The sequence below is a fragment of the Lissotriton vulgaris genome, chromosome 3_1, assembly GCF_964263255.1.
Source record: "Lissotriton vulgaris chromosome 3_1, aLisVul1.2, whole genome shotgun sequence".
NCBI lineage: Eukaryota > Metazoa > Chordata > Amphibia > Caudata > Salamandridae > Lissotriton > Lissotriton vulgaris.
The window spans coordinates 36,022,214-36,046,110 of NC_141689.1; the positions used below are offsets into that span (position 1 = coordinate 36,022,214).

The 23,897-nt window shown below is 46.2% G+C and overlaps 1 protein-coding gene across 1 annotated transcript in view; it reads left to right on the forward strand.

Moving 5' to 3' along the window:
* LOC147725878 (putative E3 ubiquitin-protein ligase HERC1) overlaps positions 1-23,897 on the forward strand; it is a 1,064,842-nt gene that overhangs the window by 133,613 nt on the left and 907,332 nt on the right. Inside the window, exon 8 of the mRNA XM_086963380.1 lies at positions 10,026-10,153. Within this exon, the coding sequence (XP_086819506.1) occupies positions 10,026-10,153 (128 nt within the window). The remainder of the gene's footprint in view (positions 1-10,025; positions 10,154-23,897) is intronic.

Genomic DNA, 23,897 nt, shown 5'->3' on the forward strand with positions numbered 1-23,897 from the left:
TGAGTGTGGTCTTGGGGTCGATGTGGATCTGGAAGTGAAGGTGTTCGGAGTTGGTGAGGTTGGCGTCAGAGCTGGTTGAGATGCGGATTGATTTTTTATGGACGATAGCGATTCCTCCTCCTGTGTGGCCGGTACGGTCTTTGCGTGTGATCTTATAGTCTTCAGGGATGGCAATGGTGATGTCTGGGGCGGAGGAAGCGTTCATCCATGTTTCCGTTAGGAAGGCGACGTCCGGAGAGGTGGTGTCTAGTAGATTCCATAGGTCAATGGCGTGCCTGTGGACCGAACGGGTGTTGAGCAGGATGCATTGTAGGTGGTTGGGGTCGGGAATCTGAGGTGTGTTCGTAGCGGAGTTGGTGACGGTACCGGAGAATTTGCAGGAGTAGCAGGAGAAAGGTCCATGGGTGTGTCCGGGAGCGGCTATGACGCAATCGGGGGCGCGACCGGGGTTAAGGGTTAGAAGGGTGGGGGCATCGTAGGTAATGCGGGAGGGCTGGGCAGCGCGAGGGACAGGGGGTCTGGCGCTGGGCGCGGTCCAGGCGCGGACGGGCGTAGATGGGCTTACCTTTGGCGCACCTTCGGCGCGGATTGGGCGCGGTCGCTGCGCGTGAACGCTGCACGCGGGAACTGCTGTCATATATGGATGGTGGAGGGGGAGGGGCGAGGGCGGCTCAGCTGGGAGGCGGGGCGGGCTCGGGTCAACACGAAGCACAACAACAACAGCTACAAAATGGAGGGGGGAGTCGAGCAGGGCGCTGGGGGGTATCGCGCTATTAACTTTGGCAAGAAAACAATGGTGCAAGCAGGCGAGGTGCACTCAATGCAGTTAAAGGCACAGTTAAATAATGCAGCTCAGTTCTATGATACCGGCAGGCAAGCGAGGTTGAAACAATTAATTAAATGGCAGTACAAATATGCAAGCGAGGTTAAAACAATTAATTAAATGGCAGTACAAATATGCAAGCGAGGTTAAAACAATTAATTAAATGGCAGTACAAATATGCTACAGTCGCTCAAAGCAGCGTGGGTCAACGATACCGCTACACGGTGGAGAGGCAGGGGAGCGACCACTCGGGGCAGAAGCACAGAGGGATCACAGCGCTTCTGGTACAGGGAGCGCTGTAAATAGATAGTGGGAGGGCGGCTCAGCTGGGAGGCGGGGCGGGCTCGGGTCAACACGAAGCACAACAACAACAGCTACAAAATGGAGGGGGGAGTCGAGCAGGGCGCTGGGGGGTATCGCGCTATTAACTTTGGCAAGAAAACAATGGTGCAAGCAGGCGAGGTGCACTCAATGCAGTTAAAGGCACAGTTAAATAATGCAGCTCAGTTCTATGATACCGGCAGGCAAGCGAGGTTGAAACAATTAATTAAATGGCAGTACAAATATGCAAGCGAGGTTAAACAATTAATTAAATGGCAGTACAAATATGCAAGCGAGGTTAAAACAATTAATTAAATGGCAGTACAAATATGCTACAGTCGCTCAAAGCAGCGTGGGTCAACGATACCGCTACACGGTGGAGAGGCAGGGGAGCGACCACTCGGGGCAGAAGCACAGAGGGATCACAGCGCTTCTGGTACAGGGAGCGCTGTAAATAGATAGTGGGAGGGCGGCTCAGCTGGGAGGCGGGGCGGGCTCGGGTCAACACGAAGCACAACAACAACAGCTACAAAATGGAGGGGGGAGTCGAGCAGGGCGCTGGGGGGTATCGCGCTATTAACTTTGGCAAGAAAACAATGGTGCAAGCAGGCGAGGTGCACTCAATGCAGTTAAAGGCACAGTTAAATAATGCAGCTCAGTTCTATGATACCGGCAGGCAAGCGAGGTTGAAACAATTAATTAAATGGCAGTACAAATATGCAAGCGAGGTTAAAACAATTAATTAAATGGCAGTACAAATATGCAAGCGAGGTTAAAACAATTAATTAAATGGCAGTACAAATATGCTACAGTCGCTCAAAGCAGCGTGGGTCAACGATACCGCTACACGGTGGAGAGGCAGGGGAGCGACCACTCGGGGCAGAAGCACCAATTTCATTATGTTCTCTACGGGTGAGCGCAAAATCTGTTCCGCTCGGCGGATTTCGCAGATTTTCGGTAAATCCACAATCCGCGAACTCCCGCGAATTAACCGTAAATCCGCGAATCTGCGAGCGGCGGATTCGGGAGGCAAAAGTTCAAGCCTTCAAGCTTGAAGTTTTAGTTGTAACTATTTTAGGATGGCGCCGGTAAGCTGCCAGCGCCATCCTAAAATAGTTACTAAGTTAGCTTCAACAGGAAGCACAGGAAGCACTAATAGATAAAATAAAGCAGGTGCTCGAGCACCTGCTTTATTTTATCTATTAGTGAAGCTAATTTAGTAACTATTTTAGGATGGCGCTGGCAGCTTGCCGGCACCATCCTAAAATAGTTACAGGAAGATGATGGATGGACAGCTCACTCAAGGGAGCGTCGTCGAGGCTGGGCAGGTGTGCCTTCTTCCCAAAATCTACAGTTGAAATTCAGCTGTGATGCTGGATAGAGGCCTTTGCATCCTTGACTTTCACGAGCGCAATCCTCGTGCTGTTCCTGTGACCAGGAGCTTCTTTCTCTTGATCTGCTGCTCTGATCGGTCTCTGACCTTTTATACACACAAGAGGCATGTGAACTCGCATTGAAGCCCCGCCCGTTTGGCCCTGCTCACACACTCGCGGTGTGCACCGTCTTCCCGCCATTTACCCACTATGATGGACAGCTCACTCAAGGGACCCCTGCGCCCTTCGGGGCGATTGCATAGTAACACACACATGGTCGCTGGAACTAGTTGAAGTTCAATTTCAGTGACTCATTCATCAGCCCAAAAAAAATCGTGAGCGTCGTCAAGGCTGCACAAAAGACCCCCCCCCCATTAAGAAAATCCGCAAAATCTGCAAATTCGTGGATTTTGCGGATGTGCAAATCCGCAAATCCGCAAATTCGCGGATCGTGGATCCCCGAAATCCGCCGATGCTTAATGTTTTCATAAAAGCATGTTTTTGTAATAATCCGAAAGTGAACTAGCCACTAAGCGGGTGGTTTGTCAGTCGTTGACAGTGAATTTCAGTTTTGACGTGACTCTGTTATAACTAATCCACGTGCATCGGGCAAAGAAGGAGGGCATCGATCAGCAGATGACGGGTACAGCCACCACTTGTTCGCCCCTGTTGGAAGTTAATACTAGATGTTTAAGGAAATGTCCGCGACTCTAGGTTGTTCAATGAATAATTCTGATGAAGACCCTGCGGGGAATGAGATTTTGGTATCAATTTATGATCAATCAACTACCTTATCTCATTCGTCAATTTTGGACCGTTGGTATCTGTCATTGAGTAAAAGACAAACCCCACATAGGTTAGATAAACCCCATAAACTGACGCCACTCTGAAGAACCACTTACAACTGAAGTTTGAAAGTTTTATATAAAAGTCAAATTTAAATGCGAATACAATCTTCTCAAGATAAATCTCAAAGTATACAAAAGAATACAAAATCAATTCCAGAATCAGCTATTTAAAGCATCGATGTGAAGTGGTTCGTTTGCGTCATCTACAGAAAGAGAAAATTAATCAAGTTAAATCTGTCCCTACTCTATACTAAGTGACATCCCTACTTCGCAAGTTCCTAACCTAAAAAGGTGTCAGCAGTTTGACTCCCAAAGAAGTTCAAACTCTCTTAGCCTCTAAAGGTAACTTAAGTTTAAGAAGCAGTATCCTCTCTGCCTACCCATCCGCTCTTCTAAGGGTCCTCGGCCTACTGCTCTCTTGCGCTCTGATCTCTCTCAGCGCATTTGCTCAAGTCATCTACTTTGAGCTCTCTATGATGGCTTCTGCTCGGAGCTGTTCGCTTGCCTTCGCTATCTTCTCCCCGGGGTGCTGTCCCTAAAATACACAATCACAGTGTAGGTGAAACGCCCCTTGACGCCCACCACGGACTTTGCCCATGAGGTAATCTTCCAGCCTTTTCCTTGCTTCGTCTCTTTCGCTGTCCGTTAAGTTGACCTTTCTCCTTAGATGTCACCTTCGTCTTCTTGTTGGCGACTTCTACTGACACTTTCAGATCAAAAGTCACATGAACTTAAACAAGACTTTAACTTACAACTGCGATTCTTTGACCCTTCTAGGTCCTGTGAATGGTCATTCAAAACAAGTCTCGAATTCTAAGCGCTTCTTATCACGTTCAGGCCATAAACCTTGTCCAGCGTTGTCACCCTAAATCTAGCAAGCGCTAGACTCCTTGGCTCGCACGTTCACAGCAAGGCTATTCACGACTCCTGTGAGCCCACTAAATTACAAACAGCGGACTACACTCCTGCGAACCCTTGGTCAGTCAGGTTAAAATCACAAATGACCTAAACCCTTCTAACATTCCTACAAAAAGCCTTCTACACAGTATAACCTTTAACATATATATATATTCGTATTTAACAAATCTTTCACGTATGTGTGAATACATTATACATAGAATACAAACTACATAGTGTATAACTTCATAATTCTCATTCGCTATATCGTGTTATACATGCTCTACACATTTCTTCATGTTTCATTTCTCGCCGCTTCTCCGTTTAAGGTTACACACGTACATGATTTCTACTTTGCACGTTCTACATTTCGTAAGCATTTCTACACATTTCTACATTAGCCCACTACGTATACGGGCCTTCTAAATCTAATACATGTCCTAAAGTGAATACAGTTACATTTCCTATATTACTTTTGATTATCTCGGTTAGCTCTATGCTATAAGTGTCAACTTCACGTTACGATATACATTTCATTCCTACGTTATACGATGTGCTTGTAAATATGGCCTATACATAATTTTTATTCAAATTTGCGCTCTCTCAACCCTATAGATGTGGAGGAATCACATACTTCCTAGGAGGGTTGAAACTTCGACAATTCCAGCTGTCTCCTGCATTTATAATTTCTCGTTTTTGGGCAACTATGACCTTAGGACTATTTCACCTACTACAGAGTGAATAAAATTGGGTAGGACAGACAGGCTTCCTGAAAAAAACCTGTGATTGGTGATTTTTATGCATATGTACATCCATTTTTGTTGCACTGCACGGCCCCTTTTTCACCTGATCGTTAGGTTCAATGATATATTGACATTAAACTACTATGAACACATGGCATTCATTCAATAATTGCTTTGTCTGGGCCTACATGTGTTTAAGTTTAATTAATTTCGGATTTTTGTGCTGAATAAGTATTAGTTTCATTGGTGCTGTATATAATTTCATCCAACAGAACCAGTGTTTTATATACCATATGATACCCAGGTTCTGAGGCATACCGGGTTACCCCATTGTTGTTTAGTGTCAACCTCTCCAACAGGAGCATGGATGGCTTTATGACCAAGCTGACAGACAATGCAAGTCACCTGCATTACCCAATGAGAAAGACCTCACATTCAGAAGACACTGCCAAGAAAACCAAGAGAGTTGAGTTAAGAGCATCTGGGCAGGTCTTGGCCATCTCCGGGACGAATGATATAAATTTGATATAAATGTTATTGTTTCAATTAATTAAAACTGTTACAATGGAAAACCAGCGGAGATGTTCCAACGCTTAATTAATTCAGTTCTGGTCGGTATCTATTCAACAAATAATAAATACCACTTGGATAAAATAGATTTAAAATGTTACATTTGACGCTAAAATAAGTCAAACAGTACAAATAGTGTCAATGCCTAGAATTAGTTACAATCCCTGATTAGGCGATGATTTAGAGTTTTTTCATTGAAGTGTAAACTTTCGCTCATTTTTGTGGGACTTATAACAGTTTCCATTGCAACTGTGCGTGTACGCGTTCGGTGCTTTTGCCGCGAGGACTTCAATTAAAGTGCAATGTGCGAGGCATTAGGTAAAAGTTCTTTCACCGTGTGTGCGAATTTCGCAAATCTTGCCAATTGGGTTGGAATGTCCAAGCTAAAGAGAAGTTCCATCGCATTTTGACATGTAAGTGTTCCACATTTTAGAAACAATGGTTATAGTAAGTGAGGGGTGCCTGTGCTAAACAGTGGCATATGCAGACCAAATGAGTCATGGTTTCCTCATATTGTTGGCACAGTCAGCAACTACTGACCACCTGGAATGATTTCCAGTGCATGTTAATATCTTTAATCGGCAGTACCATAAGTCTCACTGCTAAAATTTGCTTTAAGATTGACATATTTAAGGCGGCGTCAAGGTAGGGCTGCTTTAGGTGATCCTCATAGGAGGTGGCAAGAATCCCAATGTTACTACTGGAGAGCCTCAGTTCCTTCATATCCTCATCCTTAGAGAGTGATCTAACTTGTTTTCTTTAAATCGATTTTAGGACACCGGGCTGTCAGATGAAATCCTGCCAGTTGGACATGTCAAGCTGCAATTCAGTACAGGCTGTGTGCAGGCTGTTGGACCGCAAGTTATTTTCTTCCTCAAAAATAGTTTATAAGATTGCTTTCATTGAATGCGGGGGAGCCGCACATACCCCACGAAAGAACCGCACAATCGAGGCCCAATGCTCGTAACTCTGTTTGTTTAGCCCGAATTCCAGTCAGAGCAATGCATTCCGGGCATGTATTGGTATTTGAAAGATTCGCTTAAACGCTCGACAATTGGCTTGTTCCAAGATGTTACTATAAGCCGCTGGGAATGCTAATTGGCCATATGTGAGAGAGGGTAACAACTTAGCCTTTATGACCTTTCTGATAGATTTGGTGGATGGGCAACTTAATTTAGAATTCAGCATGCATAGGGCATACAGCGCCACCTTAGCTATTGTTTTCATGGAAGCGATATGTGCCGTGAGTTTCGCATTGCTCGTGAGCAAGACCCCCAGGTAATTATATTTGGTCGTTGTTGTGATATTCAAATTGCCTAGTTTCCAGCATTGTCTAAGTTTATTGGCATACTTCCCAAATATTACCACCTTCGTCTTTCCTGCATTTGCCTTTAGGTCGTTGTTGTTGTTCTTGTTTAGAGCTCCCAATAGTCGTTGCATGCCCGTTTTGGTGTGGTCCAATAACACCATATCGTCCGCATACTGAATTAAGAATAATCTAGTCGAGCCAATTTTAGGTGACAGAAGATTAGCCTTGAATAATGCTTTGCCAAGGTCTGCCGTATATAAGTTAAAAAGGAGGGGCGCCAGTACGCAGCCTTGTTCCAGCCCTCAATCTGTTGGGATCTTTTTAATGGCTGCATTTGTCGTAAGTTTCACCTGTACCCATGTTCCGGTGTAAAGGCTGAATATTGCTTTCAGCAGTATCGGAGGTACCCCCCAATTTTGCAATTTCCGCCACAACAGGCTTCGGGACGAATGGAGGGAACGCTCTGACCATTGTCCTCCTCAACACCGCTGAGGCACCACTGAGGCATCCTACGCCCCGCAGCAAGTGTCATCAAGGGCTCAGAGATGCTCATCCACATTACCTCAACGCTGAATACACTCTGCCTCCCTCTTCACCTCCCTATCACTTTAAAGAATAATTCAAAGGCCTGGAATAAAATACACCGGCAAAGAAACAGACTACCTGTGGCATCCAGCACCACGCTAGGGAGAGTGAGAGGCACAAGAAAAGAATGCACCAAGGGTAGACAACCGCTCCATGGACATCAGAAGTGCTCGGATCAATTGAGAAAGAAGCAGAAGACTCAGGTGGCTAGAGGGACCTTCCTTGGATAGGAGCTGAGCCTCACTCAGGAACGAGCTATCCGAGTACTACTACAAACAGCGTGTGTTTGCCTAGCTTCAAACCTACTTTCATGGCCAGTCAAGAGATAACATCCCATTGTCCCAGAAGATCTCAAGATTTCCTCTCTTGAGCCTCCACCAGAGGTTCCTCTTCCTTCTATGAATGGAACCACAGTGTCAATGTCCACATGGACTGCTCTCTAGCTGCTCTGATTGGCACAGCAGCTCTTGGTGGAGCTGATGTCAGCCTGTGGTATTTCTCTAATCTTAATGTTTGAGTAAATAAAGATTTCTTGGAGTTTTGGCTGGAACTGGAATGTATACAGTTAAGTTTAATCTTGAGCTTGGTCGGGGAATGTCTGACATAATATCGACAGACAAAATATCTACATACAAAAATATCGGCACAAAAATATCGGAAATCAAAAATATCGGAGTCATCTTCATAAAGGTAAGTACAAAAATATCGAAAAATTAATACCGTAGTACAAAAATATCGAAATTAAAAATATCGTTTTTTTAAATGTATTAATAATAATGTAAAAATAATTTAAAAATACATATAATTTTACAAATATTAAATAAAAATATTAAAACATAATTAAAAAATTAAAACTAATACATATACATTTAAAATAAATTAAACACTTAATATTTAATGTAATTTTTTTTTTAATTTCATTTAATTGATTTAATTTAAATTTATTTTATTTTTACCCTCTACACCTGTACCCCAAAAACCCAAAACTGACCCTGAACCCTGAAAATACCCCTTTACCCAAAAACTGAAAACTGACCCTGAACCCTAAAAATACCCCTTTACCCAAAAACTGAAAACTGACCCTGAACCCTAAAAATACCCCTTTACCCAAGAACTGAAAACTGACCCTGAACCCCAAAAATACCCCTTTACCCAAGAACTGAAAACTGACCCTGAACCCTAAAAATACCCCTTTACCCAAAAACTGAAAACTGACCCTGAACCCTAAAAATACTCCTTTACCCAAAAATAATTATTATTATTTAATTACCAAATAATTATTAATTAACAATAACAATAAAGTAAATATATTAGCACATTAGCTGTAATTAATTTAATAATTAATATTTTTTTTCCCAATTAATTAATTAAGAATAACAAAAAATTATATATATAAAAAAATACTCTAATTAATGTAAATAACTAATTAATATTAATTAATTACCAACTAAGTAATAATTAAAAATATGTACAAAATTATATTAATTAATTAACTAATTAATATTAATTAATTACCAATTAATTATTAATTAAAAATATTTACAAACATATATTACTTAATTAATTATTATTAAATTACTTCCCACCCTATTCCCCTATAAACCCATAACCTGCTACAGAACATATTTATCAATTAATCAATTAATTAAAATTAATTAAAAATTAATTCTCAATTAATTAATTAATAATTCCTACTAATTAATAATTAATTTAACATAATTAAATTACTTCCCACCCTATTCCCCTATAAACCCACAACCCGCTACAGTACTAAAAGACAATATTTAATTAAATTACATTAAAAATAAATATTAAAACATAATAAATACAATATAATATACACAAAATGTATTTAAAAATTGATATTAGTAACATCGAAATTATTTATTTCGATATTATTGACATCGATATTTAAAACTTCGATATTACTAATATCATACTAATATCGATATTAAGACTGTCAATATTACTTACCTTCTATATTATGTCCCATCGATATTTAAACTTCGATATAATTGTATATCGAAATTTAAAACTCGATATTTTGTCTGTGTACCTGGTCGGGGCATGTCAAGTTCCTAAAATACAATTAAATCACACATTTTTAGTATGACATGTGTATGTATGTGACTTACATAGCATGCACCTAGCTGGTAGCATTGAGAGCTATATTTGATGGGTTCCACTCCTGCTGCAGCCCAGGGACCAGTGATCCTGCCCGGCTCTCACCACCCCTCTGTAGAGACACTGCCTCTGATTGGCAGAGTGTAAGACTGGGCTGATGGGAATCAAATGATTTCTATGAGTGGATTTTACATCAATGCTCTCATAAGATGGGAAACTTGTGTCCAGCTGAAGCTGCTGGGTAGACTGGAGGGGGGTGTCTTTGAGATAGGTGGCCTCTTTGCCTATCTTTGCTTAGAGGTGGTTGGGTGTGCTGCAGAGGATTCTGCCTGATGAACATATACATTGTTGTACATTGTTGTGACTACATTGCATATACTAGACCTATTGTCACACATCCACATGACTCTGAATTCTGTGTCCATCCTGTAGGAAAGCTGGGCCATGGAGACACAAGCCGGGTCTATCGTCCTAAGGTTATTGAAGGTCTGCAGGGTCTTTGCATCCGGAAGGTGTGCACCGGAAGCCAGTCCACCATGGCGCTCACCTCTAGTGGCCAGGTAAAGCTGTCAGATGTTTGTACCCCTCCATGCCTCTTTCTCAATGAGTTTGTAGATAGCAGATTTACGCACACACACATTGCAGCTCCCACACACTCATAGCAGCCACAGACACATGCTGAAGGTGAGCATTGGAAGCCAGTCAACAATGGCCCTCACCTCTGATGGTCAGGTAGAGCTATGAGAGTGTCTGTACTTCTCTTCACTCCTCTCTCAATGGGTGTGTGGATAGTAGCTTCCCACACACTCCTTGCAGCTCCCACACACTCCTTGCAGCTCCCACACACTCCTTGCAGCTCCCACACACTCCTTGCAGCTCCCATACACTCCATGCAGCTCCCATACACTCCTTGCAGCTCCCACACACTCCTTGCAGCTCCCACACACTCCTTACAGCTCCCACACACTCCTTGCAGCTCCCACACACTCATTGCAGCAGCAGGCCACATCCTGAAGGGGTGCATTGGAAGCCAGTCAGCTATGGCCCTCATCTCTAATGGTCAGGTAGAGCTATGAGAGTGTCTGTACTTCTCTTCACCCCTCTCTCAATGAGTGTGTGGATAGCAGCTTCCCACACACTCCTTGCAGCTCCCAGACACTCATTGCAGCTCCCACACACTCAATGCAGCAGTGGGCCACTAACGGAAAGTGTGCACCATAAGCCAGCCCATGATTACCCTCACCTCTAGTGGCCAGGTAAAGCTGTCAGATTTTTATATCCCTCTTCACCCCTTTCTCAATGTGTGTGGACAGTCGCTTCCCACTCACACATTGCAGCTCCCACACACTCATTGCAGCCACAGACCACATGCTGAAGGTGAGCATTGGAAGCCTGTCCACAATGGCCCTCACCTCTAATGGCCAGGTAAAGCTGTTAGGGCATCTGTACCCCTCTTCATTCCTTTCTCAATAAGTGTGAACAGCTGTTTTCCACACACTCATTGCAGCAGGGGACCACATCCCGAAGGTGAGCATTGGAAGCCAGTTAACAATGGCCCTCACCTCTAATGGTGAGGTAGAGCTTTGAGAGCGTCTGTACTTCTCTTCACCCCTCTCTCAATGAGTGTGTGGATAGCAGCTTCCCACACACTCCTTGCAGCTCCCATACACTCATTGCAGCTCCCACACACTCATTGCAGCTCCCACACACTCCTTGCAGCTCCCACACACTCATTACAGCTCCTACACACTCGTTGCAGCTCCCACACACTCATTGCAGCTCCCACACACTCCTTGCAGCTCCAACACACTCATTACAGCTCCCACACACTCATTGCAGCTCCCACACACTCGATGCAGCTCCCACACACTCGATGCAGCTCCCACACACTCATTGCAGCTCCCACACACTCATTGCAGCTCCCACACACACTCATTGCAGCTCCCACACACTCATTGCAGCTCCCACACACACTAATTGCAGCTCCCACACACTCATTGCAGCTCCCACAAACTCATTGCAGCTCCCACACACTCATTGCAGCTCCCACACACACTAATTGCAGCTCCCACACACTCATTGCAGCTCCCACAAACTCATTGCAGCTCCCACACACTCCTTGCAGCCCTCACACACTCATTGCAGCTCCCACACACTCATTGCAGCTCCCACGCACTCATTGCAGCTCCCACACACTCATTGCAGCTCCCACGCACTCCTTGCAGCTCCCACACACTAATTGCAGCTCCCACACACTACATGCAGGTCCCACACACTCATTGCAGCTCCCACACACTCATTGCAGCTCCCACACACTCATTACAGCTCCCACGCACTCCTTGCAGCTCCCACACACTAATTGCAGCTCCCACACACTCATTGCAGCTCCCACACACTCATTGCAGCAGGGGACCACACACCGAAGGTGTGCATTGGAAGCCACTCAGCGATGGCCCTCACCTCTGATGCCCAGGTAAAGCTGAGGGAGCCTCTGAACCCGTCTTCACCCCTCTTTCAATAAGTGTGTGGACAGCAGTTGTATTAGAAATCAGAGCATCACAACCAAAAGTTGTGCCGTGGGAGCCACTCCATGTCAACTCTCAGCTCTAGTAAATTTAGGGTGCTCTGTGTCCTGCTCCCCGATTTAAAACAAGTAAAGAATGAGAAGGACAGGCGAGTGTGTGTCCACTCCTGAGGTCAGTGCTTTCTCACCATGGTCATGCATGTTCCCATGTTGGACCTGCCTTACAATATTTCTTGGAAGAAAGAATTCTCATTTGAGCTGATCTGACTGATTTCCCCTGGGATGTTCAGAATTAGCTCATCCTAAAACAAGAGCAAATAATATTTCTTCAATATCTCTGGCCCATATAGTAAATGCATAAGGGAATATATTATGTTTACTTTAATAGGGTAATCACCTTAAAGTCAGCAAGTAAATTAGGATAGATGCAACTACAGTTTATTGAACTCACAGTTTCAAATTTAAAAAAGACTGGGCAATATTCAACAAAGCGACGAGCAACATAAAGATGCATTTGGCCTTGATGTAAAAATGCGAAAATGTAAAAAACGACCCCTCTTTGAATGCCAAAGGCACAAAGGTAGTAAGTGCAATACCACGACCTGTGGCTGAACTGTATTCAGTTCAAACCTTCTTTAGAGGACCGACTAATGCTTTACAAGTGTGACTAAAGCTTCCAGGACCACGTGCATCGCAATGGTTTGACGTACTGTGACGTCCAATGCCCGCGGGGGGAGGGCCTGAGCATTTGGGCGGACACCTTTTCAATGGGGGGGTCGAGATGTGGCGCGTGCACCTTTTTGCATCTAGTTGTCCATGCCCTTGCCGTCACCTGCCTCGACTATGGCAACACTCTTTACCTTGGCTCACCTCTCTACATGATAAAGCGGTGGCCGATTACACAGAATGTTGCTGCTCGGCTTCTCATGAATGTCCCGAGACATCAATCTGTAAAAAGGGCCCTAAAGGACCTCCACATCTCCCAGTCGAGCAGAAAGTACCGTCCTGTTTAAGACCCTGTGGGCCTGATTCACAGAACTTACTTAAGACAAAATTCTAAACTTACTACCATTTCGGTATTCACAGAAGGCATTTAGGAGTCCTAAAGTTAGGAGTCCTAACTTTACTACTCCTAAACTGAGAAAAATCCTAACTTTAAGACTTTCGGTATTCACAGAAGGCATTTAGAAGTCCTAAAGTTAGGACTCCTAACTTCTGTGAATACCAAAATGAGTAAGTGCCTTCGGTGAATACCAAAATGAGTAAGTGCCTTCGGTGAATACCAAAATGAGTAAGTGCCTTCGGTGAATACCAAAATGAGTAAGTGCCTTCTGTGAATATTCAAATGGTAGTAAGTTTAGGATTTTGTCTTAAGGTAGTTCTGTGAATCGGGCCCGGTGTATCGTGCACATGTCCCTCTACAAGAAAGACCGCCCTATGAAGACCGCTAGTTACTCCCTACAGTCATGGATGGTCATTTAGATCTTCCTCAGCACACTTATTGCAGGTCCCCCAAATTGAGCAGATCTCGTTGGGGTGGCCCTTCATTTTCTCACGAAGACCCCAAACTTTGGCACACTCTTCCCCGTTAATTACCTCTGCTTTCCAATGAGCCCTGATTCCTCAAGGCCCTGAAAACCTGGCTTTCTACTCACTAATCCTGTCTGAGAGCTACTTAAATTGATGACTGTTCTAGCACTGGGTGGCCTTGAATGAATACATGAATTGGGGGACTTGAAAAGCACACAGCCACTCCCAGGTGTGTCCCGGTGCTAATGAACAACGAAAAGCAGAAAACAAGAGGGAACAAACAAAGAGTTGAAAGCTGAGTCTTCAGCTGTTTTTTAAAACACTGTTCACTCATCAGCCTTCGGGTAACTATGCGCTTTATAAGACTTATAATGGCTGCTGTGGGGTGTCTAGATGACACAATTTTGTCCCAGAGCCCTGCACCCCTCTAGTTGTGTTTTGTCAAGTTAGGGCCCAACTCTATGTCGTACAGTCGTAAGTCATCAAGATAGGTCCTGTAGATGTTGGTTTGCAGCTGTTTTGTCGATTCCTTCCTACAAAGGTTGTGATTTCATTCGTCGTGTACTCTGTCCAGGTTTGTCCGTTCCAAGTGAGCTCGTCCAAGCCAGGGAGAGTTGGAGCTTCATACAACACCTGCTCTGTGTGTCTTAAGCTTCCTCCAAAGGAGGTGTCCCATTGCATAACAGAAATGACCACACAAGGAATCAAGAGGAGGATTCCTCACAATTACTAGGACTCTCACCAATCTTTAGTTCCTTGTTGGTCACTGCAACAGCTTCAAAGTGCTACCAACTCCCACTTGGCCCTTTCTCATACGTCGTGTAGTGGGTTGAAGCCAACACAAATGTTCTCCTTCACTCACTCTCTACTTTATTCTTGTTTCTTCTCTTTCAGTCTCTCCCTATCTCTGTTTCTCTTTACCCCTTTGTGTTCTCTCTATTGTCCTCTCTTCTGTCCTCCCTCCTTGACTCTTTTTTCTCTTTTACCCCTTTGTGTTCTCTCTATTGTCCTCTCTTCTGTCCCCCTCCTTGACTCTTTTTTCTCTTTTACCCCTTTGTGGTCTCGCTATTGTCCTCTCTTCTGTCCCCCTCCTTGACTCTTTTTTCTCTTTTACCCCTTTGTGTTCTCTCTATTGTCTTCTCTTCTGTCCCCCTCCTTGACTCTTTTTTCTCTTTTACCCCTTTGTGGTCTCGCTATTGTCCTCTCTTCTGTCCCCCTCCTTGACTCTTTTTTCTCTTTTACCCCTTTGTGTTCTCTCTATTGTCTTCTCTTCTGTCCCCCCTCCTTGACTCTTTTTTCTCTTTTACCCCTTTGTGTTCGCTCTATTGTCCTCTCTTCTGTCCCCCCCTTGACTCTTTTTTCTCTTTTACCCCTTTGTGTTCTCTCTATTGTCCTCTCTTCTGTCCCCCTCCTTGACTCTTTTTCTCTTTTACCCCTTTGTGTTCTCTCTATTGTCCTCTCTTCTGTCCCCCTCCTTGACTCTTTTTTCTCTTTTACCCCTTTGTGTTCTCTCTATTGTCCTCTTTTCTGTCCCCCTCCTTGACTCTTTTTTCTCTTTTACCCCTTTGTGTTCTCTCTATTGTCTTCTCTTCTGTCCCCCTCCTTGACTCTTTTTTCTCTTTTACCCCTTTGTGTTCTCTCTATTGTCTTCTCTTCTGTCCCCCTCCTTGACTCTTTTTTCTCTTTTACCCCTTTGTGTTCTCTCTATTGTCCTCTCTTCTGCCCCCCTCCTTGACTCTTTTTTCTCTTTTACCCCTTTGTGTTTTCTCTATTGTCTTCTCTTATGTCCCCCCTTGACTCTTTTTTCTCTTTTACCCCTTTGTAACTCTCATTCACTGTTTTGTCCGATTCTCCCATTCTGTCCCTCACTTTCTCAGTATATCTGTCTCTGTTCCTCTCACCCACGGCTTGTCTCAGGTGTCTGCCTTCCCCTTTTCTTTTCAGTGGTCTCATCATCTGGTTTGACTCTCTCTCTCTCTCTCTCTCTCCTCCCACACCCCTATCGCCTCTCCCGCACTCTCTTTTTCACTTTTCTCATCTACCTCAGTGCTGTCTCAATCCAATGCCCTGTGCCTCAGCCTCTCGCGAGAGAGACAAGGACACTTTATGCTAGTGTTATGGCTCCCCGCATACCCCCAGAAGCCTTGGCCACAGCCTCCATCCTTCATGACCTTTCATTCCTGTACACATGTTATGGGTGAAACCATTTTACCAGTACCCACAGGGATCAGCACAAACCAACTTGGTGTCAGCAAACGTTCAGATACTAAAGTTCTCCGAATCTGTGGAAAGGCAAGGCAAGAAACTGAATCCAGTCGATGTATATTATTTGAAATGAAAAGTCTCTGTCCTGCTGGGAAGAGAGCCCGTTAGCACACAGAAGACACAGTGTTAGTCCATAGCTGTGTGTATGGATAGAGTAACTCTTGAATCCTGAGGTAGCATACCTGCTGGGATGTGCTCAACCCAACATCCAGACAGGGGGCATCTCTGCTCGATGAGCTGCTTCGAGGCACATGATTTCGCCTGGTTACATCTGACCTAGGATCTCATGAGGGGAGTCATTGTTTACCTCAACACCCTGAACAATGAGGCCCTTAGGAGTTCTGAATCTCTTGAAAATGTAAATATTTGGAGTCACTGTTTCATTTGCTTTCCTTGCAGTCACAAAGCGCCCTCTAAGCTGCACTACTTGATACTGCGAGGGTTTGGCCAGGAGACGACCACTAGGGCGGTCTGTTAGAAGCACCAAGTTACCCCTTGTGAATGTAAAGTGCGGGCGTGCCGGCAAGCACTGGCATTGCCATTGGCTCCTCTTCAGGAAAGCAAGAGTGTCCTTGTCATCTGGTGCAGCGCGGGCCCTCCAAGGCTGACTCAGATTGGTGTCCTCTCGCCTCCAGATGTTCAGGGTATGCACAGTGGTAAGACGCAAAAGGAGTGCACAGGTGGCCCACTTTATGTTTTGCTTCGGTGTTAAGGCCCTGATGTCTGGTATGGGCGAACAGTGGTTCTCACCCTGTGAGGGCTGACAGGATCATCAGCGGATTGCCACGGAGGAAAGAAGAATTCTGATTGACAGCCATCACATTCCAGTCAAGCTCCATAGTGCGAATATCAGGACAACAAAGTTCTCCGGGTCTCATTCTGAGTTACCTTTGCGGCAAATTTCGAGTAATCATTTACAGTGATGGGCTTGGGAGGCTGTGAGAAATTGGCAGAGGTCTGGATTGTTCGACAACCAATTGGATATGGTCTTATCTTTCAAGGGTGAACCGTGTCTCGACCAGCGTAAAGGGTCATGGGGGTTTTGCCAGGTAGTTTGCTGGATTCAATAATCCGCTTCTGAGTAAAACTGTGAACAAGCATTCAAGGAACTCGAGGAGATATGTGCGGAGGATCCAATGAAGGTCCTTGAGAAATAGGGGCTTCCGAAGTGTATGATCTGATGGGACTTGGAGCATGTATCCATAAAGGTACAAGTGGAAATGCCTAGAGCCCCTAGGAATAACAAATAAATGCTCACTATGGAAGTTGCGCTGCTCGGTTGGCATCGATGTACCGCGGCATATACAGCAGAAGCCCACCCTCACAGCTCTGATCCTAGAGAAGGATGACCCAGGGTAGTGGGGCTGGGACCAGGTGACAGCTCTGAATCTTTTGCTGCATTCTTAAATTGTAGCCTTGTCTCTGCTGAGAAGGTATCTTTTCTTGTCTTAAAAGGATGCTGGTGTTTCTTGGTCCAGTGCTTTGAGGAGGTCAGTTTCATCAGTTCTCTCAGAGGACCAGTGAGGTATGTAAGGTTCTCTAAAACACTTTCTGCAGTTTGCCAACTCACATAGGAAACTAAAGACCTCTAAAACAGAGGTTGGCAATGGTACAGAGTTCATAGGTGCAACTTTTGGCCGGTCAGGAGTGAGATCCCCAGTTAAGAAGTGATATCCAAAGAAATTCAAATTGTTTGCAGCTGAAGGTCTTTTAGACACTGAAGAATGACGTGTAGCATGATGTTATGATCATCAGGAATCCTTGTGTCTCCACTGAGGCTTTTCATTCCACCTCAATCCTGGATACAGTTTCGACATTCCTGAGCAGTGCTGAATATCCAGAAATTAAATATCTAGGGCCAGTTGAGTGGAAAATGTTGTTTTGTACCAGGATTCTACATCCATTAATTGGTGGTATCCAGAATGGAGATTGACCTCCATGGGCTTCATGAACCTCCATCACAAGGTCATCCACCGCAGGTTCTGTTTTGATTGCAGCATTAGGGAGGTGGCGGCAACGCTTATCCGTACTTCTGCTGGTTTCTAAGCGACAACAGTTGGGGAGACCCAAGGTGTAATCCCTTCCATGCCTTCAGTGATGTCTGCAGCCTCCACATTCTGTAGATCAGCCTCCACCTTGGACCGTATATGATACGCCACTTGCCAGTGGTGGAGTGCAACAGGGTGAACGGTGCGGATGACATGCAACTGAACTGTTTCCCCCTTTTGGGGGGTGGAGCTAGCCGGCGTCGATGGTGGACGTGTGAGCCTTCGGCTCCTCGCCTTAGCCCCTGCAAAATCCTGATAAGTTATCCTGCACAGTGTCCAGACTCCTACATTTAGCCCTATTTCACCTCCTGAGACCTCTGGTCACTAGTGGGAGGTTCGGTGACCCTGGAAAGCTACGATCTCCGCGCAGAGAGCAGCGTCGCCTCAGCGGCCGCGGACTGGGCCTGAAGCCGCGGACTATCCTGAAGAGCGGGACAAGCGACGTCATCCGACGTGCGGCTGCGGCGGCCCCCAAAGACTGGAATCTTGGTCGGCTGAGGCGAGACCCGACACCTGGGCGACCGGCGCGGGTGCGCCCTCTCCTCCTTGGGCGCTACCCCCCCCTCTCGGACTTTCGTCCCCGCAAGAAGCAACCCCTCGGCAGCGTAGAAGCTGCATCTTATGTCGCTGAACGGTGGCCCTGCACCTGCGGAGTACTAGTACTAGTGAGTGCGCAGCCGGACCAGTGTATGCCGGCGGACCTACGGCCCTCTCCTCCATTGTGCTGAGCGTTAAAGGATGGCGCTTCCGTAGCGGTGACGACCGGTGTGAGTGGAGACCCCGCTGGAGCTGAGTTAAACTGAATAGATTCTCCTGCGGGCGCCATCTTGGGTCCCTCGTGTCGGTGACCCTGGCCTAACGGTCCCGGCGGCTGGCGGTAGCCGTACGCCTCCCAGAGTGCTCCGACCTCCGCCTCAGCCCCCTGGAGAGGTGCGAGGTATCCACTGCTCCTTTGTCTGCCCCCTAACCAGGACTGCCATGGGGAAGAACGACGCCATGCAGGCCAAACTCTCCTTCGATCGGCGACGGCCCAAAGGGTCGGAGATGCCGGCTACCGAGGCGTCCCCCATGGAGAAGGGGATCCAAGACAGTATCGCGTCTGTTGGTTCCAAAATAGACGCATTATCATACCGCATGGACCGCATGGCGGAGCAGGTCGACAAACATGCGGAGCGCCTGGACGTGACGGAACGGCGGCTCACGGAGGCGGAGGAGGCGCAAACTGAATGGGACAAAGACAGGAAACAATTTGGCAGGCTCCTCCAGGTCATACAGGACAAGTCGGAGGATTTAGAGGCGCGGTCACGCAGATCTAATATCCGCATCACGGGGGTGGCGGAAACCACCCAGAACGGCAAAATGGAACTCTATGTTGAGAAACTCTTGAAGGTTTTGCTGGGAGAGGAGGCCTTTTCACCTATGTTCATTGTCGAAAGAGCGCACCGCACACTGGGCCCGCAACCGAAGCCAGGCGCGCCCCCTCGCCCCATCATCGCGAAGCTTCTCAACTACCGAGACAGGGACACTGCATTGCGCCTGGTGAGAGACAAAGGCAAGTTGCAACTGTTTCCCCCTTAAAGCATCCAATGCTAAGGAAGAACTCAACAAAGTCTTGTACCAGACTGTCCAAAGCACGGGCAGGTAGCTGTGGGCCAATTGCACAAGCTGAACCTTTTATCCCCCTTGAAGCTGATGAGAGTTCCGCATTGGCTCTTTGTAACATACATCTTGACACTACTTTGCTGTCTTCCAGGGCAATTTCAGAGGAGAACAGGCCCCACAGTGGGTGAGGAGTGGTGTTGCTGTAGGCAGAAATGTGAAACATCATTGGGCGTGGTAGTGGCCTCAGTAGGAGCGGATCAAAATTTGTCATTACATTTATTGACTTCCCAGTATCACTGAAAGCCACAACGGATGGTCTTCCTACACAGACTTTGCATTTGGGTTGGATTCGCTATTAGCTCTTGCTCAGGTGCCCATCTGCCACATAGACAGCACCATTGCGTCCTTCGTCGTCCTTGTCCTCAACATGTGTGTAGGCAGCATGGGCGCAATTGCACAAACCACTTTATTCTATGATGTAGAGGGCATGGCTGTTGACATGAAGGAGGTGTGGTGGCCATATTTTTCAAAACTTTACTGAAATAATTCATTTTGCAGCAAGAGGAACTTTAATTTTGTGACCTGGTCCCCACCAGATTGGAGAAAAAGCACCAGCAAAGCGGCATTCGAGTTTCTTCAATGGGCCCAAGGCAGGCCTGATCTTGGTCACACTCTGAAGCCATATTATGGAAAGTGCCCTGGGGGTGCAATGGCCACTTGTGCGTGGACCAATGAAAATGAGGGAATTTCAAGTGGATCCAGACACAGAGACAAACAGTCTTTAAGAGGCGGGCTGAAAGTGCACCACAAAATGGTGGCGCACTGTCAGCGCGCCCCCTGACGCGATCCTCTGGAGGGGGGAAGGGAACCCCCAGACATCCCCTTGCAGATGGGTGCAGTCACTGACTGCACCTGCCTGCAAGGGGATCTCTCTCCCCTCTTTAAAGTGCAAGTGGGTTTCCGCCTGCACAGTGAAACACGGAGCGGCTTCGAAGTAGCCACTCTGTACTACACTTGAATGCACTGTCTCAGGGCAGAACGAGTTTGCTGTATCATTAGAGAGCATTTCCTTATTTGCATGGGAGTGTGGCCCCATGCAAATGCAGTAATCACTTTGCCTCTGTGTCCGCACTATTTTGTGGACATGTGCGCACAAACATGCCTTTCGCAGGCCAAACTGAAAGTACGCCGCAAAAAGGTTGTTCAGTGCGCTTCCTAGAGACAGCCCTCTGGAGGGGAGAAAGGGGGTCCCATGGACCCACAGACATCCCCTTGCATGTAGGTGCAGCCTGCAAGGGGATCTTTGTTTCCTCTTTAAAGTGCAGGTGGGTTGCCGCCCACACAGTGACACACAGACACCTTTGCATCAGGCAAGTCATATTTCACTTGAACACGCTGCCCCCAAGGGAGCCCTGGGTTTGCGCAGCGCATTCACCAGAATAGGGTGCACTTCCCTGTTTGTGCACAGTGCACCTGTGTAAAGGTGGGTCATGGTGCATAAAGGGAAAGGGTGCCTATGTGCAACTGGGCCCCTGGTGAACAGGCACAGGCTCAACAGGAGCATTCAGGGCTGCTTCCATGTGCAAACGTTGAGGGGGTACTGGACATGGTCATCCCTGGCACACTTAAGAGCATCAGAGCAGTTGCCGGAAACACGCTGAAGGGTGAGCTGGACTCTGGTCACCTTCCCTATCTTGTATCAAGTGCACGTGCTGCCGGCTCCTTCCGTCCTGCAGGGTAGGTGTCCGCTGACTCACGGCTCAGAATCAGGCTGCACCAGAGGTCCGAATGTGCTCTGAGTGCTGCAGTGGTGGAAAAGCAGGAATGAGCAGATTCTGCTTCTTTGAGAGTGATGGACAGTTTGAAGATTCCCTCATCACCTAGATCAAGACGCAGTGGTCTTTTCCTCAAATCTGCCACCCCAATACATTTCTAGATGCTCCACCCACAGCTTTAAATTCATCACTGTGCAGAAGGCATAGGGTCTGATTCACTGAGCTAACTTGAGACAAAATCCTAAACTTACTACCATTTCGGTATTCACAGAAGACACTTACTAGTTCTGGTATTCACAGAAGGCACTTACTCATGTTGGTATTCACAGAAGGCACTTACTAGTTCTGGTATTCACAGAAGGCACTTACTCATGTTGGTATTCACAGAAGGCACTTACTCATTTTGGTATTCACAGAAGGCACTTACTCATTTTGGTATTCACAGAAGGCACTTACTCATGTTGGTATTCACAGAAGGCACTTACTCGTGTTGGTATTCACAGAAGGCACTTACTCGTTTTGGTATTCACCGAAGGCACTTTCTCATTTTGGTATTCACAGAAGGCACTTTCTCATTTTGGTATTCACAGAAGGCACTTTCTCATTTTGGTATTCACAGAAGGCACTTTCTCATTTTGGTATTCACAGAAGGCACTTTCTCATTTTGGTATTCACAGAAGGCACTTTCTCGTTTTGTTATTCACAGAAGGCACTTTCTCGTTTTGGTATTCACAGAAGGCACTGTGAATACCAAAATGAGTAAATGGTAGTAAGTTTAGGATTTTGTCTTAAGTTAGTTCTGTGAATCTGGCCCTACAGTCACCAGTACAAATCACGGCATGGAAGCAATAGTCGGTATGTTGAGGATGAACACAGCTCCTTGTGGGTAGAAACGAGGCCCAAAACTGCAGCAGAGAAGAGGTGTCTGCTGGGAAAGAGGAGGCTCTCTCAGTGAGTCGGACGAGCCACACCCCAGAGATATTTTAAGGCATAGGCAACGTAGACTTTGGCCCAGGACCGCATCCTCTTAGCCCTCCCTTTGAGCCAGTTATTTTCTGTAAAGTCTGGCCCCAATGGCCTTCAATAATTCTTAAACAAATTGTTTTAAATACTGGTTCCTTTAATTTATTTTAATGTGGGGGGTTTGTGAAGGTCTCTTGCAGGTGTTTTGCAGAGGAATGTTGTGTTTATGTTTCATGCAGCATTCATAAAATGGTTTCTTTTAGATCAAAACAGGATCTCACATATGAGAAATGGAAGAGTGTCAAAGAGACTATTTGCATTCATATTAGTGAGCCGCTGCTGTGTTACAACACTGAAAAAACACATCAATATCCCTGGATATTAGATGTAGACACATAGAATTTGGACCAGTGAGCCTGTGCACTCTCAGTGACCTGGCTGAAGGGTGCATGAAAGAGCTGAAACTGGATCATAAATTCAAAGCGGTTCCAACAGAGGCCTCCAAAATACTTTTGGCCCGGGGCCCCCAAAATCCTTAAAATATTCCTGCTGTGCACTAGGCCCCACAGCAGCAACAGCCAAATCCAACTGAAGTCCCATGAGTAACGGCGGTGGAGGAGGAAAGGGGTAGAGTGGGGGGCCCATTAATGCTAATGCCAGCTGCAATACTGCAGACGTACATGAGGCAGTGCCCCGCAGGGTTCAATGAAGATGTAAGCATGGTAGCCACCTGTGCCCATATCACATATAAGGTGCAATGCCCCAGTCTATGCTGTGCATACTTTCAGCGATGTGCACCATGCGCAGGCCTGGACTGTACACCCAGAGTCGGCCTTTGCTAAGATATCGCCAGTGGGCGGAAATAAATTTGGTGCCCTGCCTGATGGTAGTGAATTAAATGAGGCAGTAGGGGGTCCCTTTTGTGTTCACTGGTCAGTACCTGGATGAGCGGGGACTGGCCCCTGAACACAAACATACGACAACCTCCCTCAGCGCACCTAACTCACAGATAGTTTAGCTGACTCGTGCCGATGAGGGTTTTGTTGATGTGTGCCAGCAGGGGTCAGAGGGTTCCAATGGAGTGTCAGGACAAATCTAGGTGATTTGTGGTTTCTTGCTGAATAAATTCCAAAAGGCAATGTTTTATCTTTTGCAACCTTGTTTTATAAAGTTTCTGTGAGACTGAGACTTTCTCTCAGGTGAGCAACACGAAGTAACAGCCAACACATGTTTCGCCCTTTTACATGGCCATCCGGCCTGGGGCTTCCTCAGGACGTATCATAATCTTTAGGGACAGGAATATGTCCCAAGTTGTCTGGAGGTTTCTCCTGTGGATCTCGTTTCATGAAGTAAAGGCCCATTGCCCACATATGGTCTGTCCTAGCCGTCGGCATCAGAGGTCAGAGGGTGATGGGAGGGCTAGAAAGAGAGCTAAAGGGGTGTAACAACAACACCCGCTAAATGATAATGAAGGACTTAAACCACTTTAAAGTGGCAAATAAGACAGAAACGATCAGGCAGGGACAAGAACAAGGCTAGAGCAAGAAGAGAAGGATGCTGTTGTTGCCATAATCTTAATGCACACAGCTCTGTGCGC